The sequence below is a fragment of the Lates calcarifer genome, linkage group LG1 (genome assembly GCF_001640805.2).
Source record: "Lates calcarifer isolate ASB-BC8 linkage group LG1, TLL_Latcal_v3, whole genome shotgun sequence".
Classification (NCBI taxonomy): Eukaryota; Metazoa; Chordata; class Actinopteri; family Centropomidae; genus Lates; species Lates calcarifer.
The window spans coordinates 9,904,174-9,924,583 of NC_066833.1; the positions used below are offsets into that span (position 1 = coordinate 9,904,174).

Below are 20,410 nucleotides of genomic sequence, written 5' to 3' on the forward strand. Positions count from 1 at the left end.
TGTGTGTGTGTGCAATGTTTCTCTGAAAATGATGTTTACATGTGTCAACACTAAATAAGGGAAACGTCTTCTACACTTTGCTCCCACTGCAGCTCAAACTCTTTAAATCACAAACACATTTTATGCATTTAACGATTACAACATTACAAACAACCACAGCCAGTATGGAGCGTAATGTTGAGTCAAGGATGCAGCGTCCAGACAGCTGATGTAACAAGCAGCGCTCAGTCTCATTCGGATCAGAGAGGACGGGGTGTTTTGGCCGCTATTAAAAGACATTAAAAATCTTGGACTCATGAGAAGAAAGTTACATGAATTTTCTGTTTCCCTAAAGTCTTTTTAATTTAATAACTTTCTGGGCTTTTAGTCGTGTCGAGGATCTCCAACTCAGCTCTGTGCTGTAGCAGGAATTCCATTTTTTTCCTGCCAAGTTGAACTCGGTAACCCTCAGAGACAAATCTGTTGTTGGGGTCAAAATCTTCACAGCACAGACACGCACACAGTTGCACATGTTGCACATGGTGCTGAGATGGTAATCTCTGCAAATTCTTATGTGTGTCTGTGTTTTTTGTGTGTGTGTATGAGGAGTGTGTCAGCAAACCTTGGCCTTGGTCAGTTCCTTCCTGTGACGTTCTAACCAAACTCCACCTTCTTGTCCTCCATCCTTCCCTCTCTTTCAGTGGACGTGAGCACGGCAGCGCTGCCCACGCAGGTGCCCCCCACCACCACAGCCATCCTCCCCATGGACCTGCGCGTAGTGGACCACCACCACCACCACCAGCAGCCCCCCTTTGGCCTGGTTCCCCAAACCCACCCCATACCGCCCACCTCCACAGCTTGTCCCGTGTCCACCGAGCCGGGCCGCGGGCCGGTCATCAGTAAGTCGGGATGATCTTTGCTTTTCACGTTACCACAAACCCCTCCCTCCAGACTAATACACGTCTCATAACCTCATGTGCTGTAGGCCACCGGGAGCAGCAGCTACAGCAGGAGCTGGTGGCGCTCAAGCACAAGCAGCAACTCCAAAGACAGCTGCTGATCGCAGAGTTCCAGAGGCAGCATGAGCAGCTGTCGAGACAACATGAAGCCCAACTGCAGGAGCACATCAAGGTGAGGTCTCCTCTCCTCTGGAGGAGGGTCCAGGAAGGAGTCCTTCTTTAGCTGGCCCCGGTGAGCCACATGTGTGTGAATTTTCTCTGCGACTCACTCGCTGGTGTTGCTACGACCACAAAGTCAGTCAATAAGAACAATCAGTCTGGGCTGAAAATAACTCCGATGTGCGTCCTCCAGTCTGCTCAGTCTCCGGGTTAGCGTGGCTCTCATAATGGTCTCAAGGCCGGTGACGTCATGTGTTTTAGAAAAGCTAACATTCAAATCATTGATTCTCAACAATACACCAGCCTCTTCAGCTTCCTCCTTCAATAGCCTTCTCTCTCTCTCTGTCTCTGTCTCTGTCTCTGTCTCTCCACCAGCACCAACAGGATTTACTGGCACTCAAACACCAACAGGAGCTGCTGGAGCATCAGAGGAAGATGGAGCAGCAACGTCACGAGCAGCAGCTGGAGAAGCAGCAGCGGGAACACAAACTCCAACAGCTCAAAAACAAGGAGAGGGGACAAGAGAGTGAGTATCAGCAGCTAGAAGAAGAAGAAGACTTGTTGAATTAACTCTAAACATAGGTGTCATGTTCGACCCAGCGTTTATTCACCCTCCGCCCCCCTGAACACCGCCAGAGCAGGTGCCAGAGACTCTTGACCCTAACATCCCCTCTGTCACAGCACCTGTCCTCACGGCACAGCAGTCAGAACAGCGTGACCTCGCACATATCTCAGAATAAAAGAAACCGAGACGAGGCTAGGAGAGCAAGACGTTCATTTTTTGTTGCTTTGCTGCATCTGTTGTCAGGATAATGTCGACAAATAAAACTCCTGATATTGAGACTCACGTGAGCTGTGACTCTGTGGCATATTTTTCTGACAGGAGCGTAGTTTTGTGCCAAGCCAGTTGCTTTTCTTGCTCCTGTAATTGTTTTGCGACATGAAAGACTCGACTCACTATGCAAAACACTTTGAACTGCGTCGCTGCTGAAAGACACCACACGAAGAAACTTGCCCTGCTCACCGTGCCTCACTGAACAGCACTTATTGTTTCATTCGCTTCTACAGCACTTGAATGGCTCCTCTAATCGTTTCCTCTCGCCGCTGTGTGTTTGCACACATTTGCATGAAGCAGAAATGTGTTTGGATGTGACTGCACACACCTGCATGCTTATTATTTATACTTTATAAATGATTAAAGAACCTCACCAAAACACAGATGGCGTTTTATCATGATTACTGTTAATATGGCTGTTAAATAGTCGTATGTGGGTGTTTTTGGGCAGACGACGATGCGGATTTTTAACAAACCTTTCAGTACAAATCCTTTTGAATACAGCTGATGGTGGACCCACATTTGGAGCCGTGATTTTCTGCCCAGTAAAGTCCTTTTTCTCAGCCGCTCTCTGCTGGACAAAGTGAGCCTACAGTTTGACGTCTATGGAAAGAGCATTGGGTTGTAAACAGAGGAAGCTTTGTTAAGTGCTGCAGTAAATTGCATAGAAGGCAGACTCATAAAAGCCAATTTGCTTCAGTGGCAAAGCAGACATATTGGGATGTCAGCACTTCCAGCTGCACCATGATTTAGAGAATCATATAGTAGCTGTTGTCACTTTCAGGTATTCTTTTTACTACTGTGTCTCTGCAGGCGCGCCATATCACCTGCTGTCAAAAAAACACCCCCGCTGTTTTCCCTCTGCTCTAAAAACACCTATTTCTGTGCTTCTATTGCTCTCCTCACTCTGTTTCTCATATTTTTTCATGGTCTCTCATTCCTTCTCACCCCCCCTCCCTCCTCCCTGGACAGTTTGTTTGTAGCTGTGAAATGAGGGTGGTAATTGAGGAGAGACCGGGAGCTGAGTGAATCTCATGATGTGTGTTTTTGTTGGGTCGTCTCTGTGGAATTTCAGTGAAACTCTGATGCGAGATTGTGCGCCGTGCACGTCGCCAGAAACCCATTATCTGTCAAAGCGTGGATGGATGTTGTTATAATCTTCATGTTAGTGTCACAGATTGAGCAGGAGGAGAGGCACTGGAGCACAAACGTCTCCAGAAACGCAGCACTGACAGAAGTATTTCTGCACAGGGCAGAAGGGCTCAGTGTGTCTTAGTGAAAGTACTTATCTGTGGCTGCTGCTCTCCCTCTCTCTCTGTCTCTGTTCAGGTGCAGTCGCCAGTACAGAGGTAAAGATGCGGCTTCAGGAGTTTGTCCTGAACAAGAAGAAAGCCCTGGCTCAGCGGAGTCTAAACCACTGTCTGCCCAGCGACCCACGCTACTGGTATGGGTGAGTGTCACAGCCGACCACCACAGACCCTGCTGTACACCAACGACTAATTTACATTCAAGTTTGCGACAGTATAAAATTCCAGTTTACACCCTGTTTGATTGAGCTTTCCTGTACTCTCTGTTCTTTATATGAAGTCATTCATTTTATTTTATTTACTGAATGAACCACTGCTTTGGACGGCGAGTGAAAGACAAGCTCATGCCCTTTTTTCTCCTTTATACTCTGATCTTTGAAGAGGGTTTAAAGAGCCACTGATGGAACCGTCGTTTCCTTTTCAAATCTACACTCAGAAAATTTGCAGCAGGCAGAATAATATCAAACATAAAAGTCCCTCATCATTGTGTCTTTGCAAACACCCGGTGGTGCTGTGATCACGGTGAATCCCTGAGTGTGCAAGAAGTTTCCAGCATCAACATCAGTCGCCTCTGAGTTAAACTACAGAGAAAATGTTGAAGGAACGAGCCTTTTTTCTTCCAGTGTGTGACTGACAGCTGGCTCTCTTTGAGGTGTGTGTTCATGTGTGTGTGTGTGTTTGAAGTGGGCGGAGAGAGAAGACAATGGCACCTCTCCTGCGCTTTAAATATTTGAAGAGGCTTAAAGCTTTTCTGCCAAGGCAGGAGATCATAGAACAATCTGAAGCATGTGGCATCAGAGGAGAAAATGGTTTCCACTGTTTCTTGGTCCTCCTACCTCTTTACTCTCTCCTCACTTCATCCATACATTTATTCTCTTTGTTCGCCTCATCTCTCCTCTCATCCTGCTTTCTCACCCTCTTCCTTACCTCTCAGACAGGAAACTCAACCTGAGCCTCTTTGCTGTATAAATCTGTCATTTCTCCACATTCAAATATGCTTATCAATGTGTTTTTTTTTACATTTTTACGATGCACTGTGTCGTTTTTAACTATGTATTTTAACTGGATGAAGTGATTTAAGTCATCAGATGTCAGACTCTTATGTTATCAGAGAAACAAACCGAGCAAATGTTAGCGGCAGCTCGGCTCTTTATTCTTTGGAAGCTGTCTTTGTCACACAACAGTGAGCTTTACAATCAGACATGGAGCCGACTTTATGTGGAAACTATTACTAAAGTCTTATTGCACATTATGCTGATAATATGTGATGGGTTTTTTTTTCTTCATCTCTTTACAGAAAAACTCAGCACAGCTCTTTGGACCAGAGCTCTCCTCCACAAACAGCACTGTCAGCGTACAACCACCCAATGCTGGGCACATACGACTCAAAAGACGACTTCCCTCTCCGCAAAACAGGTACTAAATCTTACAACCCTTACCTGTGCAGAAGGGAGCCCTCATCTTTCTTTTCCCTGCATAAGCAATGAAAATGGCTCATTGGGTTTCAGAGTCAGGCACAGGAACAGAAGCAGCCTCTAAAATCGTCTTTGAAAAAAAGATACAAAGGAAGAACAGAGATCGTGAGGCCACCAAATACACACTGTTACACTCCCTGACAACAGGCGTCAGGCTGTGGGTCATGTGATTCCTGTGGGATGGGACGGGAGTAAAAGTCAGCGGGAACAGGAATGATAATCACAAGTTCTGAATGAATGAAATAAAAGCTGTTTTATTGTGTGGGTGAAGAGGCACGGTGCAGCCAAACTCCACAACACGATAACGCGATGGGACGGGAGTCAGTCATGGGTTTTTAATTCTAATCACCCTCTACTTCACAAAGGTCAAACTGTTCAACAAAACAACTTTGAGAAGTGTTCTAGGAAACACATAAAAACCACAGCTCCTGTCTCTTGGATGCAGCAGACTTGTTATTTCTCCGTCCTTCTGTCCATGTCCAATGCGGCCAGGTCGTGATTATTCACTTAACGTCAGCAGCTGCTTTGGCAGTATCGCCGCCTGCTTTCACAGCTGGAGGCCAAACTCTGTGTACTCTGCACTCCTGCCCACCTGCTGTGAACTGGAGGCAGGAAAGATTTACCCTGGCACACAACCTCAGACCACAAGTTTCAGTTTTCAGGGACACTCAGATGTAATTCAGGGCTTCAGAGCACGAGCGCTGCAAAGAAACCCTCACAGCTCACACTGAGACATAACGCTGCTGATATGTGAGGAAAGGGACATGTTTTTAGGAGGAACATGGGATTTGATGGCGCTGGTCTTTACTGTCTGCACATGTGTCAACAGTGAGCAGACACAGGCCTGATTAGACTGGCAGACAGAGATGAACTGTGTTCAAGAGGAAGTAGAGTGACAGCGGTCGCCACAGTTGTGCGGCGCTCTGACGACTGCGAAGTGTCACTGTGACGTTTTTGCCCACGTTGGTAATGTATGCCTGAAAATTATAGACGTACGTTTGGGATTTTTTCCCCTTCTTGCGAGTCCCAGGCACACAGTTTATCACAACAGGGGGTCATTGTCCAAATCTGAGAGGCTTTGTGATTATGGCTCTTAGAACACAGAGGGCCACTTTGAATGCTGCTGCAGGAAGTCTGTTCGGCCTTCATGACAGAGCTCTTTCTCTCTCTTTCAGACAGTCACTCACTGTGCACTGAATGTTTAAACCATGCAGAATATCCACGGCACTTTCATGTTCGTTAAACCCGACGCATGCGGCTTTACAATCTAACACTGGGACCGACCCATCATCACTCGCTCCTTGCCTCTCCTGGTCTTTTTTCTCAGGTCCTGTTTTTCTGTTTCTGATGTTGACCCTAATGGATTTTAAATTGTGTGTGACGGTGTGCACTCGTCGGTCGCTCTGGCCTGTTATAATAAGTGGCACTTAAACAGCTAAAATGTAAATAAAGGGGGGGTTAAATATTGTGATGTTGAATTTATCGCTTTAATCACAGCACCCTGCTTCTATAACTGTAAAAACATTTCAAATCAAATTTGATCTGGTTTATCAGCCGACGTCTTTCTAGAACATCTGGAGATCAGACATATCTGTCTGTATATATATCTATCTAATGTATCAACCACATATGATATTTCTGGGAAGTGCTATTGATGAGTCTACTCTATTGATTTCTACAAATCTCGCTGCCTTTCCCTGGAAGAGCAGTACGGCTTCCCCCAGCACGACTCGAGCAGCTCGGGACTCCCATCTGTCAAAACAGATGAGCAACTAATCAATATGTTTCCTCCTCCACTCCCTGCTGAAGCACTGAGAACCACTTGTAGAGATGTTTGATCTGGTACTGATGTAGCATCAAGGTTAAAGGTTTTATTAAAGGACAGAACGAAGAGAGACTGTAACGGTTTTGTCTTAAACAGCCTATAAAGATGTGACATGTGAGGCCACAGGACATTACACTGAACATATAATCCCAAACAATGTTCAACAATGGAGGAGACGCGGCAGAGGAAAGAGAGAAGAGGGGGATTTAGAGGAAAAGAGAGAGAGAGAGAGAGAGGGGAGGGAGAAAAAGGGGCTACAGTAAAAATGCCAGCGTCAGCAGTAAAACCAGTCTGGGCCCTCTGCAGCGAGTGTGTTCGCACGTGTGCACACTGGTGTGCTTTTGCCCAGTCGGCATTAACACCCTTCAAAGTCACTGCGTCCTGAGGTGAACACCCCCACTGCGACCACAGCACTGCTTCACCCTCCTTCTCTCTCTCCTTTGTACTGTCCTCCTAACCTCCCTCTAACCTTCAGCGTCTCTCCACCCACTCCCCCTTTTTTATTTGTCCATTTCTTTAATTGCTCGTGACGCACAAACACAACCTTGACCACCCCCCTCTTCCATTCCACTGCTTCCGTGTGCCCTGTTTCTTCTTTCCTGGCTCCCATCACCTTTGAAACACACTTGATTTAGCACATGCACAGCAGCAGATACTTACATCCTCTTTTGCTGGTGGTGCTTCCAACACCGTGGCTGTTTTGACTCTAATATTATCAGGGTGTCATCTGACGCAGTAATAAAACTTTCATTTACACTTCCCTTCACTAACAGAAAGATAAGGTTGTTATTTGTGGATGATCAAAGCACATTCACAGCAACTTTAACTCTGCTTCTCTGAAAATGTTAAAGCTCTGCAGCTCCCTTTGCGTTCACTTTCCCTTTTAGACCAAAAATTGTGCTGTGCTTCTTTTCATGCTCTTTTCTTCTCCTGCTGTTCAGCTAATGCAAAGTGTTTTATCCTGAGCTGCACCGTCCCTCTCAACAAAGACTTTGGAAAACTGCCGTCCATTCAGATGCAGCACTTCAAAAAAAAACCCAACAAAAACGCAGTTTCATAACTTCAGCCGCTCACAACTGAGAGTGCATTTGAAAACGTACACAGACCTTATGGATTAATAATAGGCCATGCCATTTAGCAGTAGGTATATTGCTTGCACTGCTTTCAAGTGCATCAAAACTTTGTCTGATCAGCATTCAAAGCTGCGAGGAAGCCATGGCTCCTTCTTCTACCAAGGAGTACGGTAACAGAAGGACCACTTGGCTGTACCTTCTCTGAGGCCAGTGAACATGAGTGTGGTCTCTCTGGTACAAAGTCGTGGGACGAGCGTAGGGTCAGCCGATGGTCAACCATCCAGCCTCAGCTAATTGAACGGAAGGAAGCCAGTGGAGGAGGGAATAGAATAAAAATGCCTGTGTAGTCTGGCAGAGAGACACCAAAGCAGGACTGGCCAGAGAAAGGTCAGACCACTCAGCAACAACACAGCAAATCCAGAACGGGGGCATCTGTTTTCAGAAATGTAGAATCAGGGACACACATACCCATACGCTTACCAACACACAGGAAGATACACGCTGGTGTTTTTTTAAATTGAAAGTGTCTGGAAACAGGCGGTGTTCATTAGCAAAGCATGGAGCCAGCATCATTAAGTGTGGGGTCAAGAATGCTGCCAGTTGGCTGCTTCCCCTCTTGTTGCAGCGCTTCCCACTGTCACATGACGACAGGCTAACCTCAGCTCCTGAATCTGTCGGCCAACACATACAGCGTGGCCCATAGGGACGAGCTCATTAGCCCCACTACATGCCCGCGAACAAGCTCCCGCTTGTGTGGCTCAGCAATCCGCCACAAAGCTGAGTGCCAGAGTGAATCTGTCATTTTCAGCACATTTAGGAGGCTAAGTTTGGGTGTAACAGATGAATATTTTTAGAATGGGTGCCCCAGTTGGAAATCAGATGCTTAACCCTGGCGCTGCTTTTCTCTGTCTACTCAGTTATCTGTTTCTGCTTCAGCAAAAACAGATCCTGACCTTGTTTTTCCCGCTTTCATCTTACTTACTAAATCCATGTGTCTCGTCAGCCTCCGAGCCCAACCTGAAGCTTCGTTCCAGGCTAAAGCAGAAGGTGACCGAGCGCCGCAGCAGCCCTCTGCTGCGCAGGAAGGACGGCCCGATCACTACTGCCAAGAAGCGTTCACTAGACGTGGCTGGTGAGTTCTCTCAGCACTGGATTTCATCTGTCGTCCTGATTTGGTATCATGATAACGATGTGCAGAATCTTACTTTTGCAGTAAGTGAATTATTATTGCTATTATTATTTAATAAAACCTGATGTCTGTGTTGTGTGTGTTTTAGAGTCTGCATGCAACAGTGCACCAGGCTCAGGACCCAGCTCCCCCAACAACAGCTCCAGTAACATCCCCAATGAGAACGGAGTCACCATCTCCAGCAGCCCAGGGGAGGTAACCAACATTACTCTGCATGTGTGACTCCTCTAATCGCTTAGAGTGTGTGTGTGTGTGAAATAGAGGAGAAGTAATGTACTGTAAGTAACACTGTCTGAACTGAGTGAGTGTTTACTGTTGTGTGATCATGTGTGTCCAGGCCTCCCTGCTTCAGAGATTGGCTGCAAGGGAAGGTTCAGTGAGCCAGCTCTCTCTGTACACCTCCCCCTCTCTGCCCAACATCACCCTGGGACTGCCAGCCACAGGCCCTGCCAACACTGTGAGCACACCGAATACACAAAATCACACGACTGTACAACAGAGCATCACTTCACGCACCCAGAATGTATCGTACATCTCAGAATTCATGTAAACTCTCTGATGGAGTAGTTCAGGGTATCACGAGTTGCTGCCTTTCTGGTTTTGTTTCTAGATTTTGGCACGTCTCTCTCCCTCTGGTTTTCTCTCTCTCCGTCTCACTCCCTCTCTTGTCTCATTTGACCCTTCTGTCTCCCTCCATCTGTCTCTCTCTGCGTCTGCCTGCCTCTTTTCTTTCGTCTCAATCTCTCTCTCCCTCTCTTTGTAGGTGGTATCAGGACACCAAGACGTCGAGAGTCATCTGCCGGCGTTACAGCAGGGCATTCCTCTGACCCCTCCCTTCCTGCCCACTGCCCACCTGCCCTCATACTTGGACAGGGAGGGGGCTGGAGGAGGCACGGCTGGTCACAACCCACTCCTCCAACACATGGTACTGCTGGAGCAGAGCCATAATCCAATGGGTCAGTGATCACTGCAGCATTTCTTTTCCTTACTCAGTGCAGTGAGGACTCATTTCCTGAACTTGGCTGTTGTAATACATGCACAATTAATTGGCTCTCTGTTTTTCTCTGTTTTTTATTTCCACAATACTTTTTAAATCAGTGGCCTGCACCACAAGACTGTTCGATTTTAAGTGAATATAACAGAGAAATTGTTGGTTTTTGAGATAAATAGCACTGCTCTTAGATGTAATTTAACCTTTGTCTTGTCTTCACTTAGAGGAGAGCTCGTTTTTTTTAATGATGATGGACTCATTTTTAAAATCTTTGCAGCCCTATGAGCAACAACATTTCACTCAGCAGCTTAATTGCAGAAATGTTTACAAGTGGACAAATAAACCTGAATTGCAGCCAAAAATATGACGACGTTTACTCAGATGATGATGATACTAAATAGCTTTAACCACCCTGTGTTTGCCACAGTTGGTCTGGGTGCTCTTCCGCTGCCATCGCCCTCCGTCTCCAAGCTCGCGCGGGGCCACCGTCCCCTGGGCAGAACCCAGTCGGCCCCTCTGCCCCAGCAGCAGTGTGGACAGGCCCAGGCCCTGCAGCAGCTGGTGGTCCAGCAGCAGCACCAGCAGTTCCTGGAGAAACACAAACAACTGTTCCAACATCAGCAGCAGCACATCATCAACAAGGTAAATCTGCGTGTGTCCGTCTAAATGACGCTGATTCGGTTAATGTGTGTGAATCTCCCTTCAGTCCAGCAGCAGGATGAATCAGCCTGCAATCAGCAAGTCTTCTAGCCAGTGTTTCTTGTCTGCGTTCGTGTATCCCTACTTCTCCCTGTCACCCTGGCAACTGTGCTCCAGAGGAAGCTGCCTCCATATATGGTCACACAGGAAATGACTCACTTTGTCATTGTAGGTGTGTGTGTGTGTGTTTGCACAAGGTGATGAGGGGAGTTGCAGCATTATGAGGGAGGGAGATGGTTGTTTGTGTGAGCATCTTCCTGTAGGATTAAACTGCATCATGTGTGTGTTGTTTGGCTGTCGGTGACTCCCTCTGCTTCTCGGCTCCAGGCTGTTGTGAGTCCGGCTAATTAAGTAAAGCTCAGGTGTAAAACCGGGTTATTTTCATGCAGCAGAAAGTTGTGTTAATGCTCCTTTCCAGGCAATTTCAAATTAGATTGTGACTGATGAGTTTGCATGACGCAAACTTTCCTTCAGCTACCTCAGAGAACCAGCGCAGAGATCTCCAGACAGGTCAGGTTGTCCTATCAGGAATGTAATGATGTTTGTGTCCTGCCTGCTGTTGAGTGTGCCCATATTGTTGTGACAAGTTGAATTTCTATTAAAGAGAAAAAAAAAGATTTTTTCTGTGTGGGAACAGAGAGTATGACAGCAGACAGTGACCACAAGGCCAGCACAATGTGTTCACAGACAGCATGGAGAAATACTTTAGCCCTTTTTTAAACAGTTATTGCTATAATATAAACTAATTCAGTCAAATCAAAGGTTTATCATGTCTAGAAATGTAAACCACATGTGTAAACCCCAGTCATCAGCAGAGGTCCTACCACTGTAAGCTCATTAAATCTGTTTTTAAAGCAGCCCGTGCTCCAAGTTTCTGTTGGGATCACTGAGAATCTGCACCTAACATTTAACTTTACAACACGACAACACTACAAATTACTGCCTCATTACCTACAAAAACAAATACTGTCACTGCAGCTGATGGTTTCTCATTACTTTCTGTTCAGTCTGCAGTCACAATATAACATTAATCCACAACCTCTGGTGCTCGAGCTTTTTCATCAAATTTTCCTCTTCTCTATAAATTTAGATTTCCTTCTATTACCATAATTCATTTTTTCAGTTGTCTCACTGGAATTATTAAGACAGCTGAGGTGTCTCTGTTTAGAGACGGAAGCAGCTGAACAAGAGAGACGTCGTCGTCCGCCATGTTTGGAGTTTTGAGAGTCCAGACTCTGGTTGTTTGTGGTGAATCTGTTGCTCTACTCTCTGCACATCACACACTATCAGAACAAAACGGTGAAACCTGCCAGTACTTGTTGTCGTGCGTCTCTCACATCGTCTGCATCGGTTGGAGTTGGTGTCGATGTGGTCGGCTCTGTTGTAGACCAACAACTTGTCCTCTTGCCTAATGCACTCGAGCACGAACCTCTGCACTTTCCACAAGTTGTAAGTGTTCAATTAAGTTCAGTTTCAAGTTGAAGTTGTTGCCATGGAGAGGCACAGAGAGGATGGTGCTCATTCAGTTAACAGGAGCCAGGTGACTTTGAAAAGGTCAGTTAGCTTAAATGAGCTGCCCTCATCTTAACCTTTTACTTCCAGTATGAAGTCCACACTCCAAATATCACCTGGAAGAAGGAGCTCACTTTAGGTATTGTTAGTCAGAGCTTTCAGACACGGTGAGATAACTGCGGCGTGTCATTTATTATAATGTTACCATGTTTGTCATAGTTAAACCAAGCATTTAAATGACTTCATCAAAAGCAGAAATCTGTGATTAAGCCAGACTAACCCAGTGGTAACCCTGATCTGTGTAATAGGTGGCACAGATGATGTTCAAAGGCTGATTTTGTGGCTGGCATTCCTAGACTAACGGTGAAACCACCAACAGCTGCAAAACCAGCTCTGACAGTGGCGTTTTATTTTAGGCACCTGCACGTATCTAAATTCAGCTTCGGCTGCTCCGGCTGGGCGGATTGGATGTTTTTCAAAAATTAATGTACAATGCTGAAGTCGCATCCACAGTGCCGAATTAAAAAAGATGACATGTCCCCCCGCTAGTCATCGCCTTGTTGTGCCTCTTTCAAAGAAGGTGGCTCAACGGAAAATGTAAAAGCAGCCTAAGGGAGTGCTATTAAACCCGCCTTACACTTTCTGTTTGCAATTTTCCAGACAGCAGCGGAAATGCCACTTTTCATCGTAGAGATAAGAGCTGTCATCGCTGCCGTTAAATGCCCATATGTACATTTATTTACCCCGTTCCCCACTGGAGACCCACCACTTTGTACAGCGTGAGTCATCTGCAGCCTTCCTTCCTCTCCTCGTTCACATTTTTTCAGTCAAGTCAGCAGGGAAAGTGGGCCCTTCCTGCAAACGTAAAATTTGGCTTCAGCATTTCGACACGTTGGCAGCAAAGAAAGGAATGAAAGAACCCTGGGACGGCTCCAACCTGTGCCCGCTTCTGACCAGTACTTAATTACCTGAGACAGTGAAGGCAACACTGTGGTACATTCACTGAAATAATCGTGTTGTGAGTGAGAGAGAGAGAGAGAGAGATATGTGGAGTCAACTAGTGTCAAGTGTTTGTTTATACAAGCACCTTCCTTCTCCACCCCCCCACACACTCTCCCTCTCTCCCTCTCTGTCTTTCAGACGCTTCGACAGGCTTATTTAGTATCTGTCCCCCTTAAGGTTCATATCCCAGCAACTATTTCCTCTGTTAAAAAAAGGAGAGAGAGCAAAACAAGAGAGAGAAAGGAAGAGTGAGAATCAGTGCGGCAGGAGTGGAAGAGTGTTTTGAGTTTGTTTGGAGAAGAGGGACTGGGATGAGGCAAGAGCCTGCTCTCTGACGTCAATCGACTGTTCCCTGGGCAATATGCCAGCCAAGTGTGTGTGTGTCTTTTTTTCTGTGTGTTTTTTTCTCTGTGTGTGTGTGTGTGTGTGCACAATCAGTGGTCCACTCCAATCATGACCTGCACATCAAGGTCTTTGACGACGGGGACAGAGACAGAGACAGCTGCCACAACAAGTCTCCTGAAAATCGCCCCTCCACAACTCTTCCTCCTTCCCTCCCTCATGTCCTTTGCTCAGTTTTCCTTCTGTGTTACAGGCTCAGCCACAGTTAACTTAACCTGTATGAATTACAAACAGTTTGAGTTGAGTTTTAAAACGACTAAATAAGCAAACAGAGTCCAGAGTACAAATCTGGTTTATCTGTGTGTGTGTACAAGTACAAGTGCCCGCCTAATGTCAGCTTTTGTTTGATTAAACTAAAGGTTCTTTACATCGTCTTTGTACTGGAGCCTATTTTTGGAATGAAAAACATCTCGTTGGTAGAGTGGTGCAAGTTGTCTGGCATTGTGTTGGGATGTTCTCTCTTTCCGTTCCCTCTTTTCTCGTGCCATTAAAGCCAAAATCCTCTTTCAGTCCTGATTTGATTCTGGTTTCCTTTCTGTTTGGTTTTTTCTTAGCAAGAGCAGCACTCACTGTTTATTTAAAGAACAGTGGAAATTAGACCCATGATCATAGCAATCCTCTGATCTGAGCGTCTCTTTTTCGTCCTCCAGATAATGTCCAAGCCCAGCGATCAGGTCTCGGCTGCAGGCTCTGGTGCTTCAGGGCCAGCCAGGCAGCACCAGAGTCACCCAGAGGAGACGGAAGAGGAGCTCAGGGAGCATCAGGGGCTGTCCTCCTCCTCCTCCTCCTCCTCCACCACCTCCGTGCCAGAGACGGGGCCGCTACGGGGGCTGGTCATCAAACAGGAGCCCCCAGACCTCCAGGAGCAGGAAGAGAGGGAGCAGAGGGAGAGACAGGCCGAACAGGACTTCTTGTTCAGACAGGTGAGGATGAGAGGGGTGGGAGTAGAAGAAAAATGAGACGGAGATATTACATTTTCAAAGAAGATGTGGTGAAGAGAGAAGAGTAAATTATGGAAATTGGAGACTGACTGGATGTGAAATTAGAGTCAGTTGAAATGCAGATTCCACAAGTTCAATCTGCTTTTCAGGAATTTCAGAGCAAAACGATGAAACTGATTTGTCTGCATGCAGCTAAAGGTGCTATCAAATTCTGTCTCTGCTACATTATCTCATCACATATATGCATTCATTTTCAACCTGACACTGTGGGGGATTGTTTTTCACTGGACACCTACATTTGTGGATTTTTGTTTTTTGGATAGAATGGATAGAAACAGTCTGACAGCAGTGACAGATGGCACGAGTAGTGACTGACTGAAACATTACACTCTACAATCGATCTGCCTTTTTTTCCCCCGACCGACTGTCCAGCCCACTTTCCGGCATAATTTAAGCTACGTTCGCTTTGCTATTGCAGATTAGTGTGTTTTCACGAGCGGCTCAGGGCATGTGTGCCTCCTCCACACTCCTCTCTACCAAGACTTCAGACATACATCCACATGCTTTCAAAATCCACACTGCAAACCCACACTCATCTTGCTTTACTTATCCATGGATGCATACAACACACACTCACACACACACTCATGCTCAGTCAGGACAACATGTCCTCATCTGTCTTGCCCATCCCTGCCGTCCGCTCAGCCAAATTCAATCAGGCACTCCTCTCACTGTCGCCATGGCGCCCATAGTGTAAGCAGACACGCCCATCAGGATAGAAGAACAGGACTGCATGGCGAGACTCCGTTCAGCACAGACATCACCCCAATATTTTACTTACACGAGACACTTTGAAAGAAAATCATTCATTAAAACGTGGTGTACAGATTCTACTGGTTCAAGTGTTTGAGGCAGCGTCCTTTAAAATCACACGGAGAGAAAAGAATGAAGTGGTTTTAGATTAATAGAATCCATTATCCTCATCAAAAGACAGCTGTGAGAATAGTCTTTTCAACTGAAGGCTCACATGAAGTGTTAACAACCTGCCATTTAAAAAATGAGAACAATTTCCCTGCTGTACTACCAGTTCTGGAAATGTGTGGTCTTGTCATGTGAACCCTGTACAGTTGGTTTCCTGTTTCAGCTCCATAATGGAACAGAAAACTATTACGTCCCCATGTAACACAATAATAACTCTTACTGATGCAGCCTATGTATATCCTATAATACCGCAGTTTGAAATTGTAGGTATCTAGTGCCATCTTCTGGCAAGAGAGAAATACTGCAGCCCAGCTCTCACACTGTACATATCTGTGTGTGTGTGTGTGTGTGTGTGAGAGCAGCAGGCTCTGCTGTTAGAGCAGCAGCGTATTCACCAGTTGAGGAACTACCAAGCCTCCATGGAAGCAGCCGGGTTGTCAGTCAGCCTCGCTGGGCACCGCCCCCTGTCCAGGGCTCAGTCGTCTCCAGCCTCCGCCTCCTTCCCCATGGTGGTGCAGGAGCCGCCCGCCAAGCCTCGATTTACCACAGGTCTGTTGAAAATAAGAACGATACGGGTCTGTCTTGTTATCAAAGATGCATAATCACCTAGAACCCTCTGTGTCCAGGTCTGGTGTATGACTCTCTGATGCAGAAGCACCAGTGTATGTGTGGTAACTCCACCAGTCACCCGGAGCACGCTGGCCGCATCCAGAGCATCTGGTCCCGGCTACAGGAGACAGGCCTCAGGGTGCACTGTGAGGTAGGGCCACAGTTATACTCAAACACAGCAGTATGATGGATCAATGTATTAGTAATCCTTTACAAAGAAACACAGCTGAATAGACACAGTAACAAGTAACAAGCTGCTGCTACATTACTCAAAAAATGTCCTTAAGTTTCTGGAAGTCGGTTCTCTTGTGTTTATTTGTTGAACCTGTTTCTTTATGATTTGAAAACGAAAACATTCTCCATCACCGTCCCTCAGGTTCAAGCTAAAAGTGCGGGTTGTTAGAACGACCAGAAGGGGGCAATGTTGAGTCACTTTATGTCAACACTTGGCTTCGCTGATAAAAACCACACACTTTGAGGTTACGGTTTGAGAATGATCCAGAATTAGTTTCCTCTCCTGGATCCTGACTTGCAGACAGCGCTGGGCCTCTCTGAAAGCACCGCTCCCTCCTGAACTTCATACAATGTGACTTCTTTCTTTTTCTGTCGTCTCCCCTGCTCTCCTGTGTGTGCAGTGTATCCGTGGTAGGAAGGCCTCGCTGGAGGAGTTACAAACAGTCCACTCTGAAGCCCACGTCTTGCTGTACGGAACGAACCCACTGCGGCAGAAACTAGACTGTAAGACATAGAAAAGATTCATCTAATAAACTGTGGAGGCTTTGTTGCACTGGACACACCTGGTAAACAGACAACACACTGCACATATCAGTTTACATGCATGCATGCAACATTAAGTATTCAGTAACGTTGTCCATCTAAGCAGACTAAGTCTCCCAGCAGCCTGTCCTGTGGACACCAGTGTCTGTTAAAGGAATCTGCTTTAATGCTTAAACCGTGTCATAACAAAAGGTCCAATCTAATAAAGTCCTGGAGGTGTGAGGATAAGGTGAGGACCCGCTGAAGCTGTTAAACTAAGAGTCGCGCAGGCTGCTCAGTCACTTAGGTCTTCAGCCTTCGTGGCTTTAAGAGCAGGTGTAGCCAAAGCAGCGTCTGCGTCTGTGAGTGCTGAAACCTAAAGGGGGCAAACCCCAGTGGTCATCTTAGCTTTCATTCCAGTGAGGACATAAATTCCCCTTATTATTGCTGCTTACACAGGAGTATTACCAGATACTCCTGTGTAAGACCCAGCACAGGTGGGTTTGCAGACAAGAAGAAGAAATCAAAAAGGTGGCAGCTTGTCAGGGATTAAAGTATTTGTACAGTGTATTACATATCTGTGTTTTTATTATAGTGTTGGACTCTTAACCTTGGTCATTCAAGTGCCATGCTCTGCCCACTGAGCTTCATGTACTCATGAAACTTTACACTAATCCGGTTGTCAGCACTGGACTGAGATCAGGTTAACCTTTTGAAACACTGAGCACTCAAGTTTTTATGTTGCAACATTTCTTAAAAACATAAAACCAGACAAAGCAGCTTTCTCAGAAGTAAGACGGTTTCAACATGAAGGTTTGTACGCATTTTGAAATGAGTCAGATCAGATTATTTTCCTTCAAGTTTTCTGTGATAAAACAGATCCGCTCTCCCTCTTCACTGGGGGGGGAGAGGGGGTTTGATTGTGGAGGCAATGAGACACTTTATTTTTCACCTTAATTAAAGCACGCCCTGCGTTCTCTCGCTGTTAGATGAGGTCAGAAAGTCAAACGCTCAGTTTCATGGGGTCGTGCGCCCACAGCGTCGCCTCCTCGCCTCCGAACGTTTCACTCTTTCTTTATCAGTTTCTTTCCTTCTGTTTCAGGCTCAGTGAGTCCCATGTTTGTGAGGTTACCATGTGGAGGCATTGGGGTAAGTCGCCTTCTTTTTTCCCCTCCACCTTTAACGTTTCCTAACCGCTGATAAGTCATTTTACAAATATTCACAGTCTAATTAAGTATTTGTAATTTGCGCGCCTGATATTACTTGGAAATTACCGGTGTTAGTCACGCTGGTTTATTCAGTGGAAAATTGTTGTAATAGACTGTTGCCTTTTTACAGCGTTGTGTTAATCTAATCAATACCCAGCTGGCACCGCTCCATCTGACTTTGTAATGAAACAAATAAGCATAGTTTCAGCATCATCAAATACTAGTATAATGTGTTTCCTTCGCCCACTCTCTCTCTCTCTCTCTGCCCCCTCTGTGTAAATAATAGTCCCATTTGTTCCTGTTCCACCAAGCAAACATGCACACACACAAACTTAACACACACACACACACACACACACTTAACACACACACACACACACACACACACACAAACACCGCCCCTCAAGGACCAGAGGCAACAAAAGCTGTTGCTTGCCTTTCCACCATGTTTGTAATTATAACCAGATGTTTTCAGCATATGAGCTCTGCGTCTGTGTGTGTGTGTGTGAGTGTGTGTGTGTGTATGTTGGTATGGTGGGGGGTATGTATTTGTTTGTGTGCATACCAGTGTGTTTTGTGTGCTAAGGCAGTGATTTACTCCGAGAGGGGAATGCTGTTTTGAAACAGATATGTTTCAGTCGTACACCTGTATCTGTGTGTGTGTGTGTGTGTGTGTGTGCGTGCCCGTGTGTGTTTTTCACATTGTTGAGGGTTACATCCACGTATACCTCCATCGCCTACTTTTACACGTCCTCTACCTCCACTCTATCTCCCCCTCTCCCTCCCCCTCTCCCTCCCTCCCTCGAGGCTCACTGTTGCTGCTGTGGTGGGAACAAGAAGAGCCCGAGCCCTGCGCTGCTCTGTTCTGCTCTTTATAATGGCAAATGAGACTAAATTGTTGTCTTCCTGTCATACACACACACACACACACACACACATGCAAGCCACACAAACACACACACACACACACACATATATAGAGGAAGGGGGCTGAAATTAGGCTGTCAGCCTGTGGAGAAACATCGTTCCGTCATACCAGCACGTTCCCGCTCTTTTCTACCTCTGACACACACCCACAAACTCACACACACTCACACACTCACACACACACACACACAGCTTCCTTTTCACTTTTTCCTGACTAGCTTGTGTCCTGCTCCTGGCTTGAGGCAACATGGGAAATAATAAACCACTCAGTCTCTGCATGCCGCTGTAGAGCTGCGTCTGTTTGTGCTCATTAACCTGACTTGTATATATGATTCAGTTTCCCATTCACTCACTCACTTGGCTCTTCGTTTGCTCGCTCGCTCAATCACTGACTCGGCTACTACATACTGTCCTCCGCTCACTCTCCCCTCTCTCTCTCTCTCTCTTAACGTCCAGCTCCATTAGTCACTCATCAACAACGCTCTCTACACCTCCTCACTCCCTTCTCTTTAGTTTTGGTAAAAGCTCCACAGATTTATTTCATGACAAAGTCTTTCTTGGCAAAACTTAAAAAGAGCCTTTTTTCCTCCCTGGTGGATGTTACTATGGAGACCTCCTCCGGCCTTGATCACCAGCAGACAAGAGGAAAGTGGGCCGGCCGTCTGAAAAGCTGTCGAGCCGCTTGATGCGTTGACTGGTTGAAAGACAGAGGGGCTGAGCGAGTGGCGTGGGTTAACGCCGTGAGCGTCTGACAGCTGGGGTGACTGGCAGGTTAAAGTTAACATATTCAGAGTAGAGTTTACATCAGAAAGATTCGCTCGAGCTCTGGCATCGGCCGCTGCGCACATGTGTGTACAGTTGAAACACGTCGACACACACAGACCTTCCTTTTCTTCTTTTCCTCTGCCAGCTTCTTCTCTCAGTGTTTATCATGTGCTCCATCTGCCTGCAGTGTCTGCCATGCCTGATGGAGGGTGTGTATATTATCCCGCGCACAGGCCCTGCTTACAATCAGTCACATAGAATATCGTGGTCCATTTGGCTTGTATACATGTGTGTGTGGAGGTTCTGTTGTGATTGGGGCTGAGGGCCTGTCCGTGCCTCAGCATTAATCAGGCTTGACCACTCAGTGGTTGCCCTGTGTCTGAACGTAGTCAAACACACACATAAATACAATCCTGAGATCTTATTTTCACTCTGTAAAATACATGAATAAACACAGTAAGGCCTCTTCAGTTCATGGAAATCTTCTTCTTCTTCTACTTCTGTGTGTTACAGCAGTTAAATTAGAAACCAGCAGTAAACACCAACTTTAATCTATACTGATTTTATTTATGCATTGATTTGCCAACATACAAGCAAACCAACTAAACTTTAAGCTTAAAAAAAGTCACATATGATATCACAACTCAACAACTCATTGTGGATTTAAAGATTTTCTGTTTCCATCTTTTTCAAATTCAGACTTGTGATTAACAGGGTAAAAGGCAGATTTACAGTGTTCAGTTGCTCCTTCTGGCGCTCTAAAATCAATGTTCTGAAAGTCTGTTCCAGTGCATGCAGATCTGACCATTTGTCCGT

General features: G+C 46.0%; 1 protein-coding gene across 5 annotated transcripts in view; it reads left to right on the forward strand.

Moving 5' to 3' along the window:
• The window catches only part of hdac4 (histone deacetylase 4), an 88,477-nt gene that overhangs the window by 46,480 nt on the left and 21,587 nt on the right, over positions 1–20,410 (forward strand). For all 5 annotated transcript variants that reach the window (XM_018682257.2, XM_018682258.2, XM_051070053.1 and 2 more), the window contains 15 exons: positions 681–878; positions 965–1,110; positions 1,473–1,623; positions 3,262–3,382; positions 4,537–4,655; positions 8,616–8,744; positions 8,890–8,996; positions 9,139–9,258; positions 9,565–9,757; positions 10,220–10,434; positions 14,058–14,330; positions 15,692–15,878; positions 15,956–16,089; positions 16,574–16,676; positions 17,797–17,843. In XM_018682257.2, coding sequence (XP_018537773.1) covers positions 681–878; positions 965–1,110; positions 1,473–1,623; positions 3,262–3,382; positions 4,537–4,655; positions 8,616–8,744; positions 8,890–8,996; positions 9,139–9,258; positions 9,565–9,757; positions 10,220–10,434; positions 14,058–14,330; positions 15,692–15,878; positions 15,956–16,089; positions 16,574–16,676; positions 17,797–17,843 — 2,243 coding nt within the window. The remainder of the gene's footprint in view (positions 1–680; positions 879–964; positions 1,111–1,472; positions 1,624–3,261; positions 3,383–4,536; positions 4,656–8,615; positions 8,745–8,889; positions 8,997–9,138; positions 9,259–9,564; positions 9,758–10,219; positions 10,435–14,057; positions 14,331–15,691; positions 15,879–15,955; positions 16,090–16,573; positions 16,677–17,796; positions 17,844–20,410) is intronic.